The 22124-nt window shown below is 36.8% G+C and overlaps 1 protein-coding gene across 7 annotated transcripts in view; it reads right to left on the bottom strand.

Annotated features, from left to right (window-relative positions):
• The window catches only part of CENPE (centromere protein E), a 79349-nt gene that overhangs the window by 17879 nt on the left and 39346 nt on the right, over window positions 1–22124 (bottom strand). For 3 of the 7 annotated variants that reach the window (XM_019416263.2, XM_053901369.1, XM_053901370.1), the window contains 19 exons: window positions 21497–21655; window positions 19486–19776; window positions 19208–19366; window positions 17955–18245; window positions 16153–16443; window positions 15847–16005; window positions 15344–15631; window positions 15088–15192; window positions 14625–14912; window positions 13877–14035; window positions 13199–13480; window positions 12396–12554; window positions 10997–11266; window positions 9754–10044; window positions 8155–8259; window positions 5991–6209; window positions 3706–3903; window positions 2795–2998; window positions 51–269 (listed from right to left, as the gene is read on the bottom strand). In XM_019416263.2, the coding sequence (XP_019271808.2) occupies window positions 51–269; window positions 2795–2998; window positions 3706–3903; window positions 5991–6209; window positions 8155–8259; window positions 9754–10044; window positions 10997–11266; window positions 12396–12554; window positions 13199–13480; window positions 13877–14035; window positions 14625–14912; window positions 15088–15192; window positions 15344–15631; window positions 15847–16005; window positions 16153–16443; window positions 17955–18245; window positions 19208–19366; window positions 19486–19776; window positions 21497–21655 (4137 nt within the window). Of the gene's footprint in view, window positions 1–50; window positions 270–2794; window positions 2999–3705; window positions 3904–5990; window positions 6210–8154; window positions 8260–9753; window positions 10045–10208; window positions 10368–10996; window positions 11267–12395; window positions 12555–13198; window positions 13481–13876; window positions 14036–14624; window positions 14913–15087; window positions 15193–15343; window positions 15632–15846; window positions 16006–16152; window positions 16444–17954; window positions 18246–19207; window positions 19367–19485; window positions 19777–21496; window positions 21656–22124 lie in introns of all 7 variants that reach the window. The other 4 variants (XM_019416235.2, XM_053901371.1, XM_019416272.2 and 1 more) reach the window with 4 other exon arrangements.

Genomic DNA, 22124 nt, shown 5'->3' with positions numbered 1-22124 from the left:
AACTCTGATCAATCTGCAAACTGAAAAATGTCTCATAAGAAATCACATACCTCTGTGGTTAGTTGTGTGGCTCTTGATGTAACATGAAGATTCTTATTGTCTTCTGTAACAGCATTAACAAGGACACCAGATGTCAGGGAGATCTTCAAAGTTTGGTAGTTTTTAAATAGTTGTTCATTTTTCTCTTTCACTGATTTCAGGTCATGTTCCCATTCTTTAGTTATGGTAGCATTTCTTTCTTCAAACTCTGTAGATTCATTCATTATAGCCTATTGAATAGTAAAACACTATTATAACTCTAAAATGAATCACATATAAAAATACTATGAAAACTACTAGAATTCTAGAACAAGGCATATGCTGAAATTCATTATTTAGAACACTCTAGAATAGTACTTTCAAAGAATGTGAACATTCTTTGTGGTTTGCATCAGTTTCTAAAACTACAGAAGATGCTGGATATTGATGAGAATAAAAAATAAGGACTGGAGAGGATTCACATTGATTTGCAAGATGATAAACCTCACTTTATTAAATCAGTGCTAACATTATGGAGAGGAATCTGCAAAACTGTACAGGTTAAAGTTATTATGTATTATGACATTTGTTATTCAATTTTTTTAATGTTTATTTATCCTAGAGAGAGAGTGTATACAAGCATGTATGCACGAGAGGGGCAAGGGGGACAAAGGATCTGTCAGCACAGAGTCTGATGAGGGGCTCAAACTCATGAACCGGGAGATCATACCCTAAGCCAAAGTCAGATGCTTAACCGACTGTGCTCCTGTATTATGATATTTATAATGTCCTATATAAACATTAACTGATGTGTAATAGCAGAGCATATTCAATAAACTTAACAGCAATCTATTTTCCTGTTTCATTTCAAATCTCAATGTTTATAGGGAAAATAGTTCACTGACTTTTGGTAATCTGAAAATCTTATATTTCTGTGCAGGAAATAATAGTCAATCAATACCTTCGCTAACTCTGAAATTACTCATATCTTTTTACTTCCTAATTGTTATGGGATGTATTTTTGCTCATCATGAATGCCTTATTGGTTTTATCTATAACTTTGTGGCTTTAAGGCACTTCTATCAGACTTGGATGCTAACTTAGTTGTGTTCTTGGCTGGCATCCTGGACTTTCCTGGGTTCTAGACTACTGGCCTCACACCATACAAAGTTATCATTTCCTATTCTCAGGGTGCTGGAAGAAGCCACATATCTATGCTCATCCACACAGTAGGAATCCCTACTTTCTACTCCCAACTAGGCCCTCAATATTACAAGAAAAACACTGAATTATATGGGGATTATCTTAGCCAAATATTGGTTTTATACTTTTCCGTTGATTGTGGACTCTTCCCCCGCCCCCGCCCTGAAATAGCTCATACTATTCTGCTAGCTTGAGGTATTTAACAAATGGGAATGACTCTCCATAGGAAAACAGCTTTTGAAAATATTACCTATACTTCAGTGTGATTTAAGTATAGTTTCCAGATGAAATTAAAGTGTCAAAAAAGAACTGCCCAAACATATGAAATATGAAATTAATCTTAGAAGCTGTGATGTTAATCTAGCTCCCCTTGCTCCAGTTCCATGTACACAAGCAACTTTCTGATTACTGTGTATTTTACCAGGTATAGAGATAGGGATTACTTCAGAAAGCAGAATGAGGGGCGTCTGGGTGGCTCAGTCAGTTGAGCCAACTTCGGCTCAGGTCATGATCTCATGGTCTGTGAGTTCAAGCCCCGTGTCGGGCTCTGTGCTGACAGCTCAGAGCCTGGAGCCTGCTTCGGATTCTGTGTCTCCCTCTCTCTCTGCCCCTCCCCCGTTCATGCTCTGTCTCTCTCTGTCTCAAAAATAAATAAACATTACAAAAATTAAAAAAAAAAAAAGAAAGCAGAATGATATCCTCATCAATGGAAAGTACAACAAATTAACAAAAATGATCTTCAGCAATGTTGGTTCTTGTGAATCTATACACTGGAGCCAGTCACCTCAGGAACAGAGGTATAAACCATATCTCTGAACCTCAGAGTTGAAGGATCAGTGCATATGGTAGTGATACCACCAACATGAAAAGCAAATGAGGCCTCCGCCAAGGAGTTGGCCAGGCTTGTCTATGGCATGACCACAGGTGCTGCCTGCAGCCCTGAATCAGGCTCATGTCTTACCCTGTTGAGGCTACTGGGGGGAAAAGGCTCAATTCCTACAGAAGCAGTGAGAACTGGGAAAGGAAAGAGGATTCAAGATTTCATAAGTGGAAACTGATTAATTATTACACCCCAAGATTTTATCCTTTTTTTTTTTTTAAGTTTATTTTGAGAGGGAGAGCAAGCACAAGCAGGTAAGGAACAGCGGGGGGGGGGGGGGGGGGGGGATGGCGGGGGGAGGGCAGGGGGGCGGGGTGCAGATTCCCAAGCAGGCTCCCTGCTGTCAGTGCAGAGTCCAAGGTGGGACTCGAACTCACAAACCATGAGATCATGACCTGAGTGAAACCAAGAGTCGGATATTTAACCAACTAAGTCTCCCAAGCCTCCTAATTTTATCTTCCTTACAAGTGTCAGTTGATTATCTTTAATTATCTTAAAGAAGCATACATAACATATAAGAGGAAGAACATGTTTTACATAATTTTTTCCAAATAAAAAAATGAAGTATATACAAGTAAATTACAGAAAGCATACCTAAGATTAAGTTGTTCTAAGTCTTTTTTAAGAAAGGTGGAAAAATCAGAGCAAACAACAAAAAAGAATGAGGTAGCACAAAAGAAAATCATTACTTACAATTATCTTGTTATTATAGAAGTTATTCACTTGACAAATCCTATCATTTTCTTTCTGGATGCCATTTTTAAGCTTTTCTGTATCAAAATGAGTATTCAACCATTCTTCCAAAAACTGGGTCATTTCTTTCCTATTACTTAGCACTTGTTGAAATTCAGCCTTTATGCAGTGGAAGTCATTTTCTGAAAGATCTTTGAGAATTTCCTGTGTGAAAAATAAGTATTTAATCACCTGGACATTAGGAAAGTTTTCACCTAAATATCATATAGATATCAAAGAGGGGAAAATATCTTACTGAACTTTCATTCTTAATATTTTGAAATAAATATAATTCTAATTTATTCTAATTACATTAGAAATGTAATTCTAATTTAAAACTTTATTCTAGTGATTTGAATAATAAATTTTTGGCAGTATAGGCCATCTAAGAGGAATGTCTGTGAATTCTGCCTGTTAGAATTAACTGTCAAAACTGTCTGTGACCAATAATCACAATATACGAAGTGCTTCTGCATGTAGCTTTCCTGTGCACTCAGGTCTCACATACGTGTTGGGAGTTGGATGCCAGCCTCACACTGCTGGGTGAGAGCAAGGCACTCCATGTGGAGTTACTGCAATAAAAATGTTCCTGACTCCCAGCCACAGATCTAGGTTTAGAAAGCATTTGCAAACTTATTCTGGGGTTCTATGAATTCCCACTTGTTGGTACTAAATCTATTTCCTGTATCTGTGGAGTCCTGAAAAAGGAGATTAGTCCATTATGTGACACTCTTTACATCTAGCCACTTGCCACCCTGCAACCTAGTTTTAATTTCTGGAAAATGAAAAATGGCTCTAAGCACATGGAAAGGTACCTTCTCTATGTGACATAAAGGCCTAAAATCTAATGAAACCATTTAAATAAATGATACCTCAATATGTAGATCCATATTCTGGCTCAATTTAAGGTCTGTTAATTCTCTGGATGGCACATCATAATCTTGTTGAAGGTGTTGTATTTTAATTAGCAGTTCATTTTGCTTTTCCACTTCGTCAATAAAAAACACTTCAAATTTATTGATGGATTCATGGTGTTCTTCCTTTATCTTTGTAACATGGCTTAACACATACTTACAGAAAAACATTAAACAAATTGGGAAATGAACTTTTTATCACATTTAGAGGAAGTTTTAAACCCTCAAGACTAAGAGGTGGGATGGCATCTCTTCTTTATCTATATCCTCTGGTAAGTGAGGAAGAAGGAAAGAGCCTCTCTCTATCCCCAGTTTTCTCCTCTCAGTATCTTGGGAGAAGAACTTCCAGACTTCAAGTTCCTTACTTTGGACTCCCTACTGGATACATCTCATAGATGTTCAACAATTACCTTACATTCAATATTAAAATGTAACATAATCTCTTTCCCTAGAAACTCACCTTTCTCTACCAATCACCCATGTTTCCCAGCTAGAAGCTTGAGATTCATTTTCAACATCCTGTCCTGCATACCTTGATTGGGTAACCAAAATGGGTATGCCAGCCTCAAGATGTACTTTCTACATGTAGTTAGATGTTTGGCATCAAGGTAACAATAATCTGAATGCCATGTGTTCCATGGACCTCTTGGATAAATTCTGGATATCTGATTGCCTGGATTTGTGGAAAAATTTCAGGGCCTGGGGCACCTGGGTAGCTCTGTTGGTTGAGCACCCAGCTCTTGATCTTGGCTCAGGTCATGCTCTCATGGTTAGTGGGATCAAGCCCTGTGTCAGGCTTTGCGCTAACAGTGTGGAGCCTGCTTGGTTTTCTCTCTCTCCCTCTCTTTCTCTGCCCTTTCTCTGCATGCACACACTGCCTCTTTCAAAATAAATAAACTTAAAAAAAAAAAAAAAGGAATATCAGGGCTTGAGAAGCAAACTACCTAGGAAAGACAAATACCAACTCCCTCCCTCCTTCCTCAGTCTTCCACTACTTCGTAACCTCTTATAATCTGGCCCTTCCTAAGCACGCAACTAAAACTGCTCTGAGAAAGTCACCAATGAGCTCCATTATCAATCAACAACTTGAGGGCATCTGTTCAGTTCATATTCTGGCTGCATGAAGTATCTGACACTCTTGACCACTTTATCTTTGACATGTTTGTCCTCTACTGACTTGAGCAACAGCACTTTTGCTTGATTTTTTTCTGTTCCTTTGACGTTTCCAGCCTCAAACCCACATGTTGCTGTCTTTACTGCTACTGACTGGAAAATTTATCTTCTCTAGATCTCTCTTCTTATCCCATGGCTCTTATTCTTCTATTATGGTTTCTGGGTGACCTTACTCACATATGTTATATTATCTAGCAACTATAAGCTGATGAATTCCAAACTTTTTTTTTTCTTTAAGTTTATTTTGAGAGTGAGCAAGCACACGTGAGTGGGGGAGGGGCAGAAAGAGAGGGAGACAAAGAATCCCAAGCAGGCTCTGTGCCATCAGCACAGAGCCCAAAGTGGGGCTCGATCTCATGAACCCTGAGCTCATGAACTGAGCCAAAATCTAGAGTCAGACGCTTAACCAACTAAGCCACACAGGCATCCCAAGCTGCTGAATATTTCTTTAATTTCTTTTGTCCTCCCCATCCCTGTGAATCTTTTTCTGGTAAAAGAGTCACCTATAGTATCTCATCTGACCACTGTAACTGCTTTTTGTCTCTTCTCTCTGCCACAAACTCATTGTTTTTCTATGGTGAAGTAGCTAAAACGGTATGATCGTGCTACTGCCACTACTTAAAATAACTGTCCAGTGGCTCTCCATCATCTGCAAAATGGACTGCAATCACTGTTGCTCAGTCCAGCTTCTACTGCAGTCTCACCTTCTGTGACTCTTTATCTGGTATGTCAACAATCTGCACGTACCTCCATCACCACACTTAGACTACCTGCTTATATATCTGCTTCATGCACTAGACCAGGAGATAACTGAGATGTTATTCCTACCTGTCTCCTGAGCACCTTGGCAGTATCCAGATTCACAGGGAGAGCTCAAGTTTTGTTGAATGAACAGGTCCTAGATGCATACTGGATTTTGCACATACTATGCTGAGACCCATATAACCCTTAATTTGGTAGTAAATACACTAAATAGCAAATATGCCAACTCCCAAAGTAGGACTTAGATATACTGATGTTAAAACCAATTATAGCAGTATTTACAAAGATATTACTAAGAAACGTGGTACCTGAAGTTTCTTCATGACTCTGTGGAATTCCATTGAACATCTCTGGTTTGCAGTAAGAAGTTTTTGAATTTGTTTGATTTGTGGATACGGAAGTGAGAGGTTTGCTCTCACTCTAATTGAAAGCTCTTTTTGGGTTTCAACTTCCTTCTCCAAGTCAAGGGATAGTCTATCTAAGCACTCATAATGATTATACATCTCTGAGTATCTCTTCAGAAGCTCCTAAGGAAAATTAGAATTCATTTAACAATTCATTCTAATGTAACAAAAATAGTCCTTGCCCTAGAATTTTAACAAAACTTATGCTTAATATTTTCTGTAATGCAGAAACAAATTAAGATGTTTGTGTTAAAAAAAAGGGGGGGAAGGATCTCTTATTGATTTTGGATTACAGAAATACTATTTAATTATTTTAAAAATTTAAAAATTTTAAATATAACACAGAAAACCAGAAACAATCCCTATTAACATTTTGATACATTTTCTTTTAGTTCTTTATGCATTCATGATTTAAATGACCATCTCAAAGTCTAAAGATAAATTTGAGTGAATTCAATCTAGTCTATATTATAGTTCAAGACTGAATGCTGGCTCATGTTCACAGCAGGCAGTGTGAGTTTCCAGGTAAAACAAGTGACGAAAAATCGAACTATTTGTCAGCTTGGTGCAGCCTCTCTACACATTTCTATTTCTCTGCCTAGAATCTGAGTTTTCGAACCTTTTATCAGTTAGAGTTCAGGTTCTATCTCTGCTACTTCCTGACTACAGATATCATTGAGCCATTTTCCCAAAAACAAAATAAAGACTATAATGAGTCCCACAAACTTTTCTAGGGAAAAGTAAATATGATATCCATATCTATGTAATCTATGAAATATACACAGACATTATAGCTTAAGGGAAATAAAATTATATTTGTAAAAATGTTTCTAAACTCAAATTCTAAACTTACACTTGATTTCATGTCCTGATTCTACCAACCTACTAGCTATATGACCTTGAGCAACGACTAAACTTCCTCTCCAAGCCTCAGTGTCTTTGTAAATGGAGCAATAAAAAGTATCTCATGAGATAAAGAACTGATATAGTGCCTAGCATATGGTAGACACCCAACAAGCCTGGTCTGTAAGTTCAAATGATTAGAGGCCAAGCAGGGGACACACTGGTCAAAGCGCAGGTGGAAGAACACAGTAGTACATATTGCTACAGTCATGTAACAAATAACATGTTTAATTCAGGGTGCTAAATAATAAAACAAGGGGCTTCTGACAATAATGAGCTTCCTTTTTAATAACTTAAGGAAAAGCTAGCTGTACATTCATTTCCTGCCTTTGGTCCTAGTATGAATCATGTTACAGTATGAAGCAGCACTGTGTAATCATTCATTTGTACTTTTAATAAATACATGTTCCATTAGGAATGTGCTAAGTGATATAGCCACAGAAAACACACAACATCTTTAGGGATCTTGCATTCTAGTTGGAACGAGACGGTAAATCCTGTTGGCTTTTCCCCTCAATATACATTTAGAATCCAAACATTTCTCACTACTCCACTGATTCTTCTCTGGGCTGAGCCGCCATCAACTTTGCCTGGCTTATTGAAATTTTTCTCTCAGATGCTCTTCCTGCTTCCACTCTGTTTCCAACACAACAATCAGAGTCATCCCTCTAAAATGTAAGTCAGATAACGTCTCTCTCATGGTCAGAACTTGTCAATAAATCTCCATCTCACTCAGACTAAAACCCAAAGATCTTTCAAGGCTGCACAGCCTGCATCTTCTTCATGAACTCTCGGACCTCATTTCTTATTAGCTTTCTCCCTTGTTGGATGTTCCTGGAACCCACCAGGCAGGCTTTTGCCTCAGGAGCTTTTACTTGCTATTTTCTCTTCTTATCCCGTTCTTCCCCCAGATAGCTATGTGGCTCAATCCTTTATCTCTTTCGGGTATTTTCTCAAATATCATCTTTCCAGTGGGGCCTTAAAATCACCCCCTCCCCCCATTTTGTGTGTTTATGTACATACATATGCACATACTTGCACACCTATACTAGATTAGAAAGTTGAAAAAAACTTTGAGCACTATCTACTCATTCCCCAGAGGCTCCATTCTAGGCCTCTGGAAGGGTACCAATATTTATTTGTAATTTTAACATGGGACACTTACTTTTATCCTAGAGCACTTGTCTCTCAGGCTTTCTGTGAGGTGGTGATTCCCATTACATGGTAACTTTTTTTCATATTTTACTACCTCTTTATGGTTCTGTTGGTCCTGTTTTGATACAAAGAAATAAACAAGGCGTCAACTATAACTACATTCACATTTAATGTCTATATACTTGTCCACTTACATTTTTTCACATCATTTCAATAATGGAATTATAAACTTGTAACTCAAAAACAAAGTGAAAAATGGTCAGAAAATGAGTAACAGTACCACTAAGTAGTAAGTGGCCTTGACTCACTAAGAAAAAATGTGGAAAAACCACATATTTTTGGAGATAGGATTTATCCCCATAACCATCACAACTGCAAATTACACTTTAGGTTTATATCTGGTTCCTACTATTCCAAGTCTCTGAATTAGAATTAGTCTCTGAATTGCTGCCAAATAATACGCTACCAAACCACCTGAAATATCTCTGTTCACTCTTCCCAGCTCCTTGGAATAGAAAATGCATATCCTGTTAGATCTTGGACTTCTGATTCGAAGTACGACCTAAAACCTTTTCTCCCACTTATTTACTACAGTACTTAGAAGAATGATTGTTTAATAAATATTTGTTGAATGAATTAAATCTTTTTATAAAGGGCTCACATAACAATGATTCCCAAGGGTCTCATGTTTCTACTAATGTTGCAGATGACATGGTCTTCTGCTCTGTTGTTGAATTATGAGAATAAAAAAGATTTCTTACAGATTTCATATGATTTCTTATTTGTCTGAATTTTATGTTATTTTCTTGAGGGTTCAATTGGGCTTTTTAAGACATGTGATTCTAAATACCTACAGTCCTACTGGATGAACTTCTTTCCTCTGTGTATCTGGCCACTTCTCTGAGGGACGAGACGAGCCTATGCCTAAAACTCTGTCACGTAGAGGCAGAGAAATGGCGCACTTACTCTTCTACAGATCTAGTCCTTCAAATATTTCTTCCTTAAGGATAATGCCATTTCCTGGTGAAAAAGCCCTTTTAAAAATTACATTAAAGAAAATAGTCTGCTTTATGTAACAAATCTTTTCTTAAAAATAAATAAAATGGGGGGCACCTGGGTGGCTCAGTCGGTTAAGTGTCCGACTTCGGCTCAGGTCATGATCTCACTGTTCCTGAGTTCAAGCCCCGCGTCAGGCTCTGTTCTGACAGTTCAGAGCCTGGAACCTGCTTCAGATTCTGTGTCTCCCTCTCTCTCTACTCCTCCCCTGCTCACACACTGTCTCTCTCTCTCAAAAATAAATAAAGATTAAAGAAAAAATTAAAAAAAAAACTATTTAAAATAAAAAAAAATAAATAAAATGGTATTTTCTGAGAAATATTTTGGCTTCTTTTAAAACTGTATTTTCTTTTGTGTGAAAAATTATAGTAATAGTTTTCCCATTATCCTTCCCTGTATGTAGAAGTTTCCAAAAAGAAAAGAAAAAAAAAAAAAAACACCCAAAACAACAAAAAACAAATCCCCAAGCCCCACAACAAAAAACCCAAATTGTTCCCCTTGTCAAGAAAGCTTGATTCTTACAGTTACTAGATAAGGAAGATTCTGAACTCACTCTAGCTATCATTTCTCTTAACGTTTCTCTGAATTGGTCTCTTTCCATTTTCAGAGACTCTTTTATCCTCCTTAGCTCATCTCTTTCCTCAGCTACAATTCTGAGTTCTTCAAGTCTTTTATGAAGTTTCTTAGTCAAGTGTAAGTTATCCGCTTCCACACTTTGCATAGATAAAGTTTGGGCCTCAAACTGCTGCTTCAATCGTTCCATTCTGTTTATATTTTTATGGGTTTTATTGACATCTTCTTTCATTTTAAGAAGTTGAAGCTCTTTTTTCTGAAGTTCTTGTATCTTGAGATAATTATAAAACAAGTTAGAATGCAAAAAGAATTCCTGTGTCTATTTGTTATATATGTACATCTATTTCTATCTCTAAATATCTGTATTTATATTCTTTCTCATTCCCCAAGTGATTTTGGACACAGTTACTCCCCAAAGAACAAAATGACATGTACCTTTTTCTGTAATTCATCTTTAGATTTATTTAAACTCTTTTGAATATTTGAAATCTGAGTTGTCTTTTCTGAAACTCTCTGCCTGAATTTATCAGTAGTTTCTTGGTATTCTTTCAAATGCATATGGGCAACTTTTAGTTCTTGTTGTGTTTCTAGATCCTTCATTATTAGAAGAAATGAAGAAATATTATGATGTAAAGGCACATTACATTTTCTTAATGATGAACTAGTTAGACAAAATCTTAAAAAATGCATGCTCCCAGTTAAAAACAAGCAGCACAGCACCCCCAAATGAGAGCAGTACAGAAGGCTATAAAGTCAAGTCCCTGTCCCCAGCCTCACCCATCGTAGCTGGGTTTCCCGGTGAACTCTGCCAACTGCTCTCCTTTCTCTCATACCACTTGGACATCATTCTACATCACTATCACAGAAAGAGGGCCCTCTTCTCATGCTAAGTACTCCATCATACAGATGAACCCCACTTAGCCAGTGCCTTATTAGTGGACACTTGGATTGCTTCCAGACTTGTCAGCACAGACAACGTTGCAGTGAGCGCTGTTGTATTTCTGCCCAAATGTGTGAATATATTGGTAGGATAAATTCCTACAAAGTGGAATCGCAGTAGCAGATATATACGCTGATAAATCTTTAATAAGGCATTGTCAAACTGTCTCACTGAAAGTTTATAACATTTACAGTTTCACCAACAGTTATTATTTATTTCCAAAGAAGGAAGCTTCTTATACTAAAAACATGTTTATTGGACAGGTAGAAAGAGTCCAACTCACTCTAGCTATGGTTTTCTGTAGGTCTTCCTTGAGCTGGTCTCTCTCCAATTTCAGATTATCTCTTTCTTTCATTATAGATTTCATTTCTTCAAGGTTTTCATGAAGCTGCTGGGCCAAATTTAAGTTCTCCATTTCTATTTTATCCAGAGTTAAACTTTGGTCCTTGAATTGTTTCTTTAATCGCTCTATTTCAGACATTTTTTTCTGTGTCTCACTGACATCTTCCTTTAACTTAAAAAGTTGATGTTCATTTGCCTTAAGTTGCTGAATCTTAAGATAAGCATAATATAACATGTTAGGATACAGACAGTTTTTAAGGGAAGGATAAAAAATAATTTCGAAATTAAGACAGTTTTCCCATGTCACTCATTAATATTTTGCATAATTCCACACAAAACTTATTTTCTTTTGAAGTATAATATACATAAATACACTAATCTTAAGTGTATTGCTAAATTATTCTCCACATATGTATACATCTATATAATTACAACCCAGATTAAAATATCAAACATTTCTAGCACCCCTTAAGGTTCTGTGTGCCCCCTCCTAGAGTTAACCACTATTCTGAACTGTTTTCATCCTAGATGAGTCTTGCCTGCTTTTGAAGTTAAAAAATCACGGGGCGCCTGGTTGGCTCAGTCGGTTAAGCGTCCGACTTTGGCTCAGGTCATAATCTCATAGTCCATGATCTCGCGGTCCGTGAGTTTGAGCCCCGCATCAGGCTCTGGGCTGACTGCTCAGAGCCTGGAGCCTGTTTCAGATTCTGTGTCTCCCTCTCTCTGACCCTCTCCCATTCATGCTCTGTCTCTGTCTCAAAAATAAATAAACGTTAAAAAAAAAATTAAGAAAAAGAACTGTCTTTAAAAAAAAATCACAATGTATTTATCCATTTTCCTGTTGACAGGCATTTCACTTGTTTTCCATTTTTTGCTGTTATGATTAGAACTGTTATGAACATTCTTGTACACAGCTTTATGTGAAAGTATGCACTCTTTTCTCTCAGGTACATATCCAAGAAATAGAAATACTGAGCCATAGGCAGGTGTATGTTCAGCATTAGTAAAAACTGTCAGGATGTTTTCAATGTGGTTAAACCATTTTACATCCCCATATGAGTTTAGGCACGAATAAATCAAATACCCAGGGGCACCTGGGTGGCTCAGTCGGTTAAGTGTCCAACTTCGGCTCAGGTCATGATCTCACGGTTCGTGGGTTCGAGCCCCGCATTGGGCTCTGTGCTGACAGCTCAGAGCCTGGAGCCTGCTTCGGGTTCTGTGTCTCCCTTTCTCTGCCCCTCCCATGCTTGTTCTCGGTCTCTCTCTCTCTCTCAAAAATAAATAAACGTTAAAAAATATATAAATTAAATCAAATACCCAAACAAGCACCTTCTTCATACCTTTTCTTGTAATTTAGCGTTTGAATTTTCTAAATCCATTTGCATATTTGCTATTTCATCTGTCTTCTCAGAAACAATGCCCCGGAGTTTATCAATAGTCTCCTGGTGCTCTTTCACATGCATGTGAGCAATTCTTAGTTCCTCTTGTTTTTCTAGGTCCTTTGTCATTAGAGAAATTTTAAGAATGGTGACATAGCTTAACATTAACTAGTATTTTTTTTTTATAAAAGTGATATTTTCTTAGTAAAAATAATAAAACTATTACTTCTTAAGCTACATCTTAGATGTTAGAAAGTTACAAGCTTTCCCTTCATCCCTTTCCCTGTCCTCACCTCCCCACAATCTACTCCTACTTTCCAGAGGCAAATACATGATACATATACTATTCTACAGCTTGCTTTTCCCTCTAAGTTATTTGGGCTTCCAAATTAGAACATCCAAACCTATCTCATTTTTTTTTTTTTAATTATGTTGCACAGTATTCTGACATACTGTTCATATTTACCCAGTTTCCTTCTGATGGATATTTAGATTGTTTCCCAATTTTTATTACAAATTGCTACAATGGACACCTTGTGGTGTGTGTGTGTTTGTGTATGTACATAAATATACATGTAGGATGAAGTCCACAAAGAAAATACTGCTAACAGAATTAAAAATTTTGAAGAACAATACCAAATTACCCGCCTTTGTAAAAGGTTCCATCAGTTCACTCACATCAACAGTGCCACTCACATCAAAGCACGGTTCCCTGCTGTCAGAAAAACACACATTTACTCACTAGCAGAGGAAGAGTAACTTACTTTAGCCTCTTTTTCCCTGAGGCTTTCTCTGAGCTGGTCTCGCTCCATCCTAAGGGTTTCCTCTGCTCTTCTTAGGCCATCTCTCTCCTCAGTAACACATTTTATTTCTTCAAGGTTTTCATGAAGTTTCTGACTCAGCCTTAACTTCTCAGTTTCGACACTTTCCAGGGTTGAATTCTGGGTCTCTAATTGCTTCTTCAATTGCTCTGCTTGATACATATTTTCTCTGAGATCATTTTTTACCTTAAGAAGTTGACGTTCTTTCTCCTGAAGTTCTTGGATCTTAAGATAATCATATAATAAGTTAAGATATAGATTGATATTAATAAATAATACTTTCTTTTTTTTAAAAATTTTTAATGTTTATTTATTTTTGAGAGAGAGAGAGAGAGCCAGTGCAAGCAGGGAGGGGCAGAAAGAGAGGGAGACATAGAATTTGAAGCAGGCTCCAGGCTTTTGGGCTGTCAGCACAGAGCCTGATGCAGGGCTTGAACCCACAAACTGTGAGATCATGACCTGAACTGAAGTCGGATGCTTAATCGACTGAGCCACCCAGGCACCCGATAAATAATACTTTCTAAATTAAGCAGGCAAATCTTTGTCTATGATTTTAGGCTAATTCATATCCTGTTTCATTACAAAAAAGACCTAATGTAAACTCTCAAATAAAAACCATACCTGTACTTTTAAGGCAGTATCTGTGTTTTCTAAATCCGTTTGCATATTTGATATTTCATCTGTTTTCTCAGAAATAATGTCCCGGAGTTTATCAATAGTCTCCTGGTGCTCTTTCACATGCATGTGAGCAATTCTTAGTTCCTCTTGTTTTTCCAGGTCCTTTGTCATTAGAGAAAGGAAAATGATTTTTTAGAGTGACAAAGTTCAAACAATGTGTGGAAAGATAGAGGGTAAGAGGTAAATATGCCTCCCACCCCCTTAGGCCTCATCCTCTAGTTACTCTTAAACATCAATACATGTTAGATACATTAATCCATAACTTACCCCTTTCCTTAAGAGGATACTTCCAAATCACCACCATGGCACTGCCTCATTCTTTATCCATGGCTTAGTACTCTATGGTCTGAGTTTGCTGCACTCATTAACCAGTCTCCTGCTAATGGACAGTTGGTATTTTCCCTGGTTTTTGTGGTTTGCTTTGATTTGTTCTTACAACTTTCTGCAATGAATATTCTTCTACAGATATCTTTGCACAATTGCATTACTGTGTGCAGGATAAGTGGCTACAACTGGGCTTTCTGAGTCAATGAATAAACGTATTGAAATATTTGGAAGATATTATCAAATATCCCCTCCTCCAACCTTGCATAAGGTTGGACCAATTTTACACTCATACCAATCCTATCGCCCGTGGTTCTTTTAGGACACAGTGTCATATTTACTGGATGGGAGAAAAATAGTAACTCACTCTAATTACGGTTTCTCTCAGGTTTTCCTGGAGCTGGTCTCTCTCTACTTTGAGAGTCTCCTCTACACTCCTAAGATCATCTCTTTCTTTTGTAACAGATCTCATTTCTTCAAGGTTTTCGTGAAGTCTCTGAGTTAACCTTACATTCTCCTTTTCTATATTTTCCAGAGTTGACTTTTGGGCCTCAAATTGGTTCTTCAAGTATTCTATTTCACACATTTTTTCCTGAGTCTCATTGACAGGCTTCATCTTAAGAAGCTGATGTTCTTTTTGCTGAAGTTCTTGCATCTGAGAAAACAACAAAACAAGTTAGGACATAGGCAGAAATTTTTAGGAAAGGGAGGAATTGTTTCTGAGTCAAGTGAATCATCTTTACATTTTATCTAATGTATGTAATATTTTCTTCCACAGGGATATGAGAACACAATAATCAGATGTCAGTTTCCAACTTAATAAGACCTACCTTTTCTTGTGATACAGCATCTGAATTTTCTAAATCTTTCTGAATATTTGCTTCTTGATCTGTCTTCTTTGAAAAAGTCCTTGTACTAATGGTTTCCTGGTACTCCTTCAAAAGAATATAAGTAGTTTTTTAGTTCCTGTTTGATTTTCAGTCCCTTTATGATTGGATAGAAATTAATAAAGCAATAGTGAATATCACTGTTAACCACTTTACCACTATTTCATACCTAAAAAATCATTAGAATAAGGAAACTTACTTCAGTTACAATTTCTTTAATGTTTTTTTTGAGTTGGTCTCTCTCCATTTGAAGGGCCTCCTGCATCCTTTTCAGTTCATCTCTTTCCTTAATTATAATTTTTATTTTATCTTGACTTTCCTTGAGTTTCTCGGTCAACTGGAGCCTCTCGCTTTCTATACTTTGTAGTGATGAATCTTTGACTTTGAGTTGTTCCTTTAATTGCTCCAGTGCACTCATTTTCTCCGGAGTCTCATTGATTTCTTTGGTGGTAATAAATTGTTCCTGTTTCGCATGAAGCTCTTGGATCTTAAAATAATAATAAGTTAATAGCTAAAATATACATACACACAAATTATGCTTATATATGTGTGTGTGTGTACACATATAATACGTTTTAGTTTTTGAATGAAAAGAACTCACAATGTTCTCCATAACAATTTAGTATGCAAAAACAGTTTCTGTAATTCAGTTAGCTAGCTCCCTCAGGTTTTTTTCCTACACTTCCTTCACCCCCAATTTACCTTTTTCTGTAATTCATCATGAGTTATTTCTAATTCTTTTTGAAGGCTGGACAGCTCATTTTCCGTCTCAGAAAGATTCACTCTTAGCTTCTCAATAGTTTCCTCCTGTTCTTTCATGTGATGATGAGCAACTTTCAGTTCCTCTTCAGTTTCCAGGTGCTTCATTATTAGAGGAGATGTTAAGAAATTTACAGAAACATTATAACCATTATACTCTCTTTTTTCCAAAGGTTTAGTTTTTACAAAAATATCTGCTTACAAAAGTAAAAAAAAAAAAAAAGCACATGGGGGATGGATGAAACTTACCTTAGCTATGATTTCCCTCATGTTTTCTTTGAGCTGGTTGCTTTCGGACTGAAGAACTTCTTGTAGCCTTTGTATGTTGTCTCTCTCCTTAGTTATACATTTCAGTTCATCACGACTTTCCTGAAGCCTCTCGGACATCTCGAGCTTTTCCACGTCCATTCTTTGCAGGGCTGACTCTGTGGCTTTGAGCTGCTCCTTCAGTTGCTCCATCTCGCTCATCATTTTCTCAGGTGCGCCGTCTTCTTCTTCCATATTGAAGGACCGTTCTTGTTTGTCTTGAGCCTCTCGGATCTTAAAAGAATAAAACAACAAGAGAATTGACATCCAAAGATACTTTATTTTACTTTCAGAGAAAAGAAATCAGGACAGTTTCTAAAACAAGTAAGTCAGGACTCAGTGGCTCATTACAGAGCATTCTTTCCGCTCTCCTACTTGTCATCACTCAGGTACTGAACACTTCTTTCCTGAGGGCTCAGTGTGCTGTCAGTATCCTACCAGAGGTTAGAGATAAATTGGTAAATGAGACTTATATGATCCTTGCCTTTTTGAGATTTACACTTCAGAGGGAAAGATAGACATTATGCCAAATCTTACCAAACAGGGGTGCTGGGTTCTTGCAGGGTTATGTGGCAACCTAACCAACCCTGAGTGGTTAGGAAGGGCTTCCTGGGGGACGGAAAGCTTTGGTTGAGACATGAAGGATGACAGCAGTAGGTGGGCAAGGCAGTAGGGAAATGCTGCAGGCAGGGAGACCAGAACACCCAAAAGCCATGAGATGAGGAAGCACAATGCTGGAGCATGATGAACAGGGGTAAGATGAGCAGAAATAAGGCTGGAGACCAGCAAGGTCTGGGATCCAAGGCCTCATGGGCCACGTGAAGGATTCTGGTCTTTGGTTCAAGAGTAGAGATAGGTTATTAAAAGTTTATTTTATTTTATTTTTATTTTATTTTATTTATTTATTTTGAAAGAGAGAGAGTGAGAGAGAGAGCTGGGTCAGAGAGAAGGAGAGACAGAATCCCAAGCAGGCTCTGCTCCCTCAGTGCAGAGCCCGATGCAGGGCTTGAACTCACAAACTGTGAGATCATGACCTGAGCTGAGATCAAGAGTCGGATGCTTAAATGACTGTGCCATCCAGGTGCCCCTATTAAAAGATTTTAAGAACAAAGGATTGCTTGGGCTCAGAATGAGGAATGAATTAGAGAAGTATAGAAATGAATACTGGGAGACCAGTAAGAGGCTACTACAGAAAGCCAGGGACAGAAATAATGGTGGCTTGGATTAGTGTTGGCAATGAGAGAAAGAGGGAAGATTTCTCTCTCCCTTTCTTTCTCTCTCTCTCATACACACACACACACACACACACACACACACACACCTTAAAATCAACAAGGTTTGGTGCTTGGATTATAAGGTGAGTGTGAGGAAAGGATATTGGGAAGGGTGATTCTCAGATTTCTGTCTCAGGTATTGAGGAAGTGCTTTATGAGATGCTACAGGAATAGATTTAAAGAAGGAAAGAAAATAGTTTTTCTGGCTTTATCCTTTCTTATAATTTAGCATTGCTTTTTCTAAATCATTTTAAATATTTAAGAAGACAGCTGTTTTCTCTAAAACATCTTCTCTCAATTTCAATAGTTTTTTTTTAGTATTTATGAGCAATTTTTAGTTCTGTTTCCAACCACTTCATAATTGAGACATTTAAAGAAAACACTGTAGTAACATTTTAACTATAACACAAGTGCTTCCTTTCCCAAAGACTTGATTCTTACAAAACACTTGTTCAATGGGATGAAACTTACTTTAGCCAAAGTTTCTCTAATGTCTTCTTTCAACTGGTCTTGTCCAGCCCGAACTGCTTCTTTTCTCATTCTAAGGTTGTCTCTTTCATCAGTTAGAGATTTTATTTCATCATGACTTTCTGGAAGTTTTTCAGTCAACCCAAGCTTTTCCATTTCTATGCATGCAGGGGTCATTGAATCCTTGGTTTTAGATTGTTTCCTTAATAGTTCCAGTTCATCCCCTGTTTCCTGAGTACTACTGACTTCTTTCACATTAGGCAGTAGTTCCTGTTCCTCATGAAGCACTGGGATCTTGTAATATGCATGGAATACCAAGGTTACTATCTGGAGAGCATTATCATAATTTTTCAAATTTTTTAAAGATGAGAATACTGTCCCTAGAAATAAAAGTTATCTTGATCCCATGACCTATCGTGGATCACAAACTCACAATTTATTCATTTTCTCTTGATTCCTACTAAAGCTATCCATGGCCTTTCTGCTAGTCACATTCTGCCGTAACTTTCTTTGTTTCCAGCTTACATCCAAAGTGAATCAATTCTTATACCTAACTAACACCGTTAATTCAGCCAGTTGCACACGTCTTCATTTTTATACTAGTTCTCAAAGGCTATAGGAGAAAAAACATTGTTTTTATTGAGATTTTATCTCAATAAATGAATGGTCCTTAATTCTCAGATGACCTCCCATGCCACTTCTCATATTCTTTTATATGTCCAGACCATTTCCTATGGTCATTAGTGGTTCCATTATCATATTTCTGCATTTGTCCTGCTGGAATTGAAGGATTATTGTATATCCCCAAATTAGGGGGAGAGAAGAGTGTCTTATTCATATCCACAGTTTCAATGGCTGGTACATAGTGGACTTTAACATATGTTGGTTCAGTTATCCCAGGGTTTCATTTTCTCTATAGCATTTGCCATTATCTCAAATTATCTTTTTCATTTGTTTGTTTATTTACCAATTAACTCTTTCCACTACAAAATATGCTCTATGGTCACAGAAATTTTGTTCAGCTTGTTCCCATTTTATTTCTATAACCCAAGACCTTGCCTGACACATTAGACACTCAACAAATACTACCCAATAAATGAGCTGTAACAGTCACTACTTAACTGCTCATTTTTCCTTCAAAAAAAAAAAACAAAAAAAACACGAAACCAAAAAACCAAAAACCAAAACAAAACAACCCCTCCCCCCAAAAAAAACAAAAAAGAAGGGACAAAAGAGAGAAAGAAGAAGAGACAAACCTTTTCTTGTAATTCAGTACTGGATTTTTCTAAGTCATTCTGAATATTTATCATTTGAGCTGTCTTCTCAGAAATGTTTCTTCTTAGTTCATCAATAGTTTCTTGTTGTTCTTTGAGATGCACGTGAGCAATTTTTAGTTCTTCTTTTGTTTCTAGACCCTTAATTAGCAAGTGGAATTTAAAGAATATTATAACAACATCAACATTGCCTCTCCCTTCTCCAACTGGCTCGGTTTTAAAGAAACATTTACTAGATGAAAGAAAAGGGTATAACTTACCGTAACTTCGAGTTCTCTTATGTAATCTTGAAGTTTCTCTCTCTCTAGGTCAAATGATTCCTGTAATTCTTTTAGATCATTTCTTTCCTTGGTTATGGATTTCAGTTCCTCATAATTTTCGTGGAGCTTCTGAGCCAACTCTAGCCTCTCCATTTCCATATGTTCCAATGTTAATTCTTGGCTTCTTAATCCATTCTTTACATTCTCCATTTCACTCATCTTTTTCTGCATCTCACTCATCTCTTCTTGTACACTAAGAAGCTTTAGCTGTTTTTCTTGTAGTTGTTGGCTCTTGAGAAATAAAATTTTTAATTATCATTTTGCTTATGTTCCCTTAAAATTCTTATGTAAAATATATTTTGCCAAACCAAAATGATTATTATAGTAAACAGCTTTGAAAGTAGATTAACCTTCTAGGCACAGTGTCTATAGTGGGTTGAATAGTGTCCTACCCAAAATTCAAGTATATTCAGAACTTCAGAATATGACCTTATTTGGAAATACGGTTTTTGCAGATATAATTAAAGTATGAAAAGAAATTCTACTGGATTAGGGTGGGCCCTAAATGCAATGACAGTGTTCTTATAAGAGGCAAAAAAGGACACACAGAGACACAGAGAAACTCCTGTGAAGATGGAGGCAGAGATAAGACTGATACAGCTATAAGCCTTGGACACCAAGGCAGCTGGGAGCTAAGGATAGTTAGAGGAAGGAAAAGATTCTTCCCTAGAGCCTTCAGGAGGAGCATGGTATTACCAGCAACTTGATTTTGGACTTCTAGGATCCAGAAATGTGACAAGAAATTTCTGTTGTTTTTTAGCCACCAAGTTTATGGTAATTTGATACAGAAGTTCTAGGAAACTAATATATTGTCACGAGGTTAATCAAAGAGGTAAAGTGAAAATAAGAAAAACTTGAAAAGAGACTAATTAAATATGCAGGTATACCTGCCAAATAACTATAATTCCTCATCCCTTAAAACCTTTTTGGATCATCTATTTTTATTTCGAAAAAGGTCCTTACAGGTGGCCCATAAAGACACTGAGGCATTAACTTTTACATAAGCCTATAAATTTCACTTCTTTAGGGTGAGTATGAAACAGACAACAGGTTCTAGCAAATTAATTGGGTTATTGTGAAAAGGAGGAGAATTAAGAGAATACATAGGAAAAAAAAACACTCCACAAAAATACAATGGAAATCACAATATATTATTTATAATGTATGTGGCATAGGCCTTAGAAAAATAGAAAGATCTCAGTGGGTGAATTTTAGAATTACTTGGGCAGTAGAATTATTATTAGATTCTCATCTCTTATACAAATAGTACAACAGCACCTTACTTCTATAAAAGAAGTGACTCAGGAAATTGTAAACATCTAAGAGATGGTAACAGTCACATATCTTACATTTTAGAGAATGACTACCATATTTTTATAAAGGCAGAATCTTTGTGTTATTGATTAATTTATCTCAAGCACCCAGAACAACACCTGGCCTATGGTACTTCCCAATAAGTTTCTTATGAATGAATATATTCCATGATTAGTTTAGATGAATTAAGGCTTTCTCTCTCATCTGAAGACTCCAGGATAATATATCCTCACAAAGGATGTTGGTTAAGATCTAGGTGTGAGTTGAAACTGTCCACGATATTAGCATTAAAATCTGCTCATTTGGGAGATACATGTTATTTCTAGAATTCAGCTCTACTGCCATCAAAATTTATTAAAAAAAAAAAAAAAAAAGAAGAAGTTTAGGGGTGGCTGGGTGGCTCAGCTGGTTGAAGGTCTTACTCTTGATTTCAGCTCAGGTCATGATCTCACGGTTTGTGGGTTCAAGTCCCTGCATCGAATTCAGTGCTGAGCCTTCTTGGGATTCTCTCTCTCCCCTCTCTTTCTGCCCCTTCTCTGCTTGTGTGCTGTCTCTCAAAATAAAAAAATAAACTTAAAAAAAAAAAAAGTTCAATCGGAAATCTAATATGGCCAGGAAGGTAACTTTAAAGATTCACCTTTTCCTTTAGCTTTTCTTCAACTTCTGCTAATTTCTCACAGGTCCTAGAAAGCTCTTCCTCTTTCTTCATGGTATGGTTCTTTTCTTGTGTAATTATCTCTTGTTGCCTTTTAAGTTCACCTCCAAGAATTCTTAATTCTTCTTGATTTTCAATCATCTAGATTTTTTTTTTAAAGTTGAGATTAAAATAAATAATATTAGCTTATTTTTATAAAATCAAATCAAGTAAAAATCAGCATTTACCTCAGCCTAAAAATGAAGAAATTATGCAAACTCTATTGGAAAAAACTATCTTACAAAGAAAGTCAGTCTTTAATTTAACCATATAGGATGTCAAGCATATGCTTTTTTATGCTGTTTCTTTTTTTTTTCTTTTCTTTCTTTCTTTCTTTCTTTCTTTCTTTCTTTCTTTCTTTCTTTCTTTCAAGTAGGCTCCATGCCAAAGTGGGGGTTGAAATCACAACCCTGGGATCTGGGTTCCACTGACTCAGCCAGTTAGGCACCTTTACACGTTTTCTTTATTGCTCTACTTATATTCTTATCATGAGAATTAGAACTAGATTTATTATTCTATCTTGAGAGGTTGGCTCATTTTCTAGCCTTAAACCAAAGGAGACTGTTTCTAA

Source organism: Panthera pardus, unplaced genomic scaffold (assembly GCF_024362965.1).
Source record: "Panthera pardus isolate Hobbes unplaced genomic scaffold, ASM2436296v1 HiC_scaffold_13, whole genome shotgun sequence".
NCBI classification, from domain to species: Eukaryota; Metazoa; Chordata; class Mammalia; order Carnivora; family Felidae; genus Panthera; species Panthera pardus.
The sequence above is the reverse complement of the archived record's forward strand: the minus strand, read 5'-3'. Positions and strand labels throughout refer to the sequence as shown.